The sequence below is a fragment of the Trypanosoma rangeli genome (genome assembly GCF_003719475.1).
Source record: "Trypanosoma rangeli strain AM80 chromosome Unknown Tra_15.4_contig_00629, whole genome shotgun sequence".
NCBI classification, from domain to species: domain Eukaryota; phylum Euglenozoa; class Kinetoplastea; order Trypanosomatida; family Trypanosomatidae; genus Trypanosoma; species Trypanosoma rangeli.
The window spans coordinates 2,720-6,562 of record NW_021706361.1 but is presented as its reverse complement, the minus strand read 5'-3'; the positions used below and the strand labels follow the sequence as shown (position 1 = coordinate 6,562).

General features: G+C 53.1%; 3 protein-coding genes across 3 annotated transcripts, besides 1 other annotated feature; all 3 read left to right on the top strand.

Annotated features, from left to right (window-relative positions):
• Positions 1-640: 640 nt before the first annotated feature.
• On the top strand, positions 641-991 carry TraAM80_09602 (retrotransposon hot spot (RHS) protein; the record flags this gene model as incomplete). Its single annotated transcript, XM_029386277.1, has 1 exon — positions 641-991. One exon carries the CDS (start codon positions 641-643, stop codon positions 989-991), a length of 351 nt encoding a protein of 116 aa, XP_029233918.1.
• Positions 992-1,174: 183 nt separating this feature from the next.
• Positions 1,175-1,531, top strand: TraAM80_09601 (retrotransposon hot spot (RHS) protein; the record flags this gene model as incomplete). The annotated part of the gene is made up of 1 exon (XM_029386276.1): positions 1,175-1,531. One exon carries the CDS (start codon positions 1,175-1,177, stop codon positions 1,529-1,531), a length of 357 nt encoding a protein of 118 aa, XP_029233917.1.
• Positions 1,532-1,547: 16 nt separating this feature from the next.
• On the top strand, positions 1,548-2,603 carry TraAM80_09600 (retrotransposon hot spot protein (RHS); the record flags this gene model as incomplete). The annotated part of the gene is made up of 1 exon (XM_029386275.1): positions 1,548-2,603. The coding sequence occupies one exon, from the start codon at positions 1,548-1,550 to the stop codon at positions 2,601-2,603; it is 1,056 nt and encodes a 351-aa protein (XP_029233916.1).
• A 1,210-nt stretch (positions 2,604-3,813) lies between these two features.
• Positions 3,814-3,843: a microsatellite.

Sequence of the window (3,843 nt, the reverse complement as noted above, 5' to 3'; positions counted from 1 at the left end):
GGAGGCGTCTGCGGCTGCCTTCGCAGGCGGCGTCCCGTGCGGCCCAGTCGTGTGGCAAACAGTTCCCTCGCGGAATTCACGTGCACCGCACCACGTGCTGGGCGCAGCGTAAATTTGCGTCGCGGGGGAGAACGCGGTGGCGTCCATTCTCCTTTTCACGGGGACCAGGCGGCGGATGTTCTGCCTCTTTGCACCTCAGCGAATTGCGACACAAAATGCCACCGCGACGAGGCAGTCAATTTCACTATGAGTGGGTGATATTTGCGTGTGACTACGCACACACACAGAGCTGTGGGGATCCGAGTGGCGGGTGCAATACGAGAAGAAGAGAGACACCTCGTCGCAGCTGTTGTGTGTGCTGTGCAATTTGCACGGTTTGTCTAGGGAGATCTAATTTGCTCTTGTTGTTTGTGTAGGTGTGCGCCGCGTGCCGTGTGTGGGTGGCCCTCTCTCTCTCGTTTTTGTTGCGGCTGCGTGGAGTCGTGTCTCTGCATGTTTTTTTTTAAATAATTTCATTCTCCCTTTTGACTGCTGGTTGAGTATTGTGCTGCAGTTCAACTCAAGTTAACCACCACGAAGGAAAACATGTCTGAGAGACGCGAGGAGGAATTTCACGCCGCCGAGGAGCCCCCTGCAACCAATGTGCCGCAGGGAGGAGGACGTCGTGCCCGGATCGGGGCTGTCTCGCGACTCGGATGGGCCCTCCGCACAGCTCCGAAGGGTGGAAGGAAGAGAGCGCGAAGAGGAGGAAAGGGGCAGACGACCGAGGCTGGAGGGACTCTACGAATCCGTATTTGATGCAACGTGGAGTCACGTCGTGGGATTTCCCGAGGGCGAAGGGGAATGCATGATGGTGCGAATGGAGGTGAGAGAGGGCCAACGGCCACAAGAGTTATGGGAGTACACGCAGACTGTGCGTACTTTTCTCTCAGTGGGTGGTGAGGAGCAGTTCCGTCCACCATGCCCAAAACACATGATCCTTTCCTTTTAAAAACGATGGCCGTACTCGCTGGAGCATGCAATACGTATTACCGACTGCTGCATTAACATTGAGGTGCATCGGGTGTGGAAGATCGTCGAGGGCGATCTAAAAGGAGTGTTTCCCCCTCCAGAGAGAGGCCCACCATGCATGAGACGCCGTCTTTTGGTTGGAACCCCCGGGATAGGGAAGTCAATGGCGGCTGACTCCTACCTCCTTCATCAGCTGCTGCACTACGACGCCACGAAGCTCCATGTGGTTGTGTACTGCTTTGGAAGGGATTTTGCATACTTGTTTGACAAGAGGACACGAACGGTGACAATATACGCGGGTGAGAATAATATTGGAAGAGCTATGATAAATTTGGCTGGGAGTGGAATGAAGGGGTATATTATCATCGATATGGCAAGACAACTTCAAGAACCATCGAATGATGTTGTGCCCTCCCATGAGTGGGGCATCATTATGTTGTCGTCCCCGAACGAAGATAACTTCAAAAGCATGGGCGAAGCAGCCGAGTGCTATCAAAATCATCATGAATTGCCCCGATGAAAACGACGTGAAGGCGATGTGTGCGTGGGAGACACCCAATACGATTGAAGAGGAGCAGGCGGAGTATTGGAGAAGGGTGAACATGCGCATGGATGACGTCGGACCGATTCCACGATGCATCTTCGATGATAATAAATATAAAAACCGCGTGGAGGAAATCAAGGACATCCTGGCAGGTATCGACGCTTCAAATGCTAAGCATTATAATATGATTGGAGGTATGGAAGAGTGGCCCTCGAATCAAGCTTCTCACAAACTTGTGAAAGTTGTCAGAGCAATAAGACAACGCGGTCTTGAGGCGTTTGTTAACATGCCGGTCTGTTTTTCCATTGGAAGCAAATTAATTGGAAGGTTGCTCGAAGTGGATGAGGAGAATGGCATTATTTTTCGACTATTGATGTACCGGAGGGTGTTGTTGCCGGAACTTTTGGAGCGGTGCACTCTTCACGCATTCCTGCGTAGAGGCTTTGTGGAAAATATAATGCCGGGCCTCAACGAGTTGCCTCCACCAGGACGTCGTCAGCGACAGAGATGTGTGCAGCAATCGAACCCCGAAAAGCATCCAAGCATACCCGTTGCATTAATAGCGCTGGGCCACACTCCTCCGATGTTGGATGTACAATACAAGGTGCTATACGTACCGAAGAGCAGAAGTTTTCTGCTTGTGGACGCCTTTTTCTTCGTTGGTGCACCGCGGAGGACGATGGTTGCGGTGCAGGTGACGACGAGGGCTGAGCATGGCACCCAAGCCAGCACGGTGAGGCGGTTCAACAATCTTCCACGGAGTTATTTTAATGACTGGGAAACGTTTACGGAAGGCTTGTCGTGGGGGATTATTTACGTGCAGCATGAGCACAGTACGGCAATAAACGCGTGGCAGGGATGTGTTGTCGTCGCGCACGCAAATGCAACGGGCAGCAATGAGCGTGAGGACCCTCAGGCCATTGCGGCATTTTGGAATCAGCAGGTGCGTCAGTGCCAGCTAGCGGTATCAGCTGAGAATTTCAGAAGTGAACGACAAACCGAACGTGGGCGACAACCAGAGGGACAAGGAAAAGGAGAAGGGGAATAAACAGCTTGAGTTTACTGGTGAAATATTTTAGGGAGTATGATATATTGCTAAGTGTGTTTGTGTGTGGGTAGGAGGCGTTCTTAGGGACTCGCTCTGCCGTGCGCCAAATGATTATTATGGCCAGCGCTACCACAGCAGCACCTTTTTTTTTGTTGTGGTTGTGTGGGGAATGATGGCACCTTGTGGGTGTACGCCGGCAGTATTCCATTGGTGATATCTCCTCGCTGTTCCCAGTTTGTTGCTGCAGAGAGTTTGGGCGAGAGGGTAAGTTTTGCATGCTGAGTGGGCTCACAGGCGGGAAAGCAAATGCGGCGGCCACCACAGCCCAGAGGTCAGGGGCAAACCGAATTATTGTGATTGCTTTTGCGCCTTAGCGTGGTGTTTTTCCTTTTTGTTTTTTGGTGCCATCGTTTTTGGTTGGCGTTCAGCTCCAATGTGGGGTGCCGCATGCACCGCTGAGAGCCTCGAGCAAACGCCGTTGGCGCCTCTCTTTTGTTGGGTTGCCGTCCTGGGCGCATGCGCCCGTTGCGTCTTGTTCGAGTTGCAAGCACTGATCGGGCAGTCTGAGGCTACGGCTGCGCTGGCGTGTCGCCCTCGCTTGTGAGTCGAACGAAGCAGCAGGAAATGGTGTTGCATGCGTCTTTTTTCATTTTTATTTTTTAAATTATTTTAGTTACGCTGCGCTCCACTCCTGCTGCAGTGTGCTGAGGGATGTGGGGACGGCGTTGGGGAGTTTGTGGGGGTCGTGATGGGAGGTCCCGCCGGGATGCGCACTGCGTGTTGCTGCTGGCAGGGTTTGAAGGGGCTGGGTGGGGGAGACGCTAAGTGAGGCGCTTATGAATTTTTTTTGTTTTGTTGTTTAATTTTTGCGGGAGACGTCCCACACTGCGGACTCTCCGTGCGGATGCGGGTGGTGCTTTTTTGGGGCTGCGCACAACAGTCGCTGCTACCGCCAGCCTTCTTTGCGGCTGCCGTCTCTTGTGGGCAGCGGCGAGTGTGAGATCGTGCGGCCCACGCGTTCGTCGGTGCGGCCTTCGTTATGGGCTCTCGCTGTTCTTTGCGCGATGCCCAACTGTGGGCGCGGGCGGTGCCCATCGTTTTTTTTTTGTGGTTTCACCTCACTTTTTTTTTCTCAACGCCCTCGGAAGGAAAGAGACCAAACGCTACTTGTTGCTTTGCGCATTGAAACGCTCTGCAGTCACCACCAGCAACACACACACACACACACACACACACACAC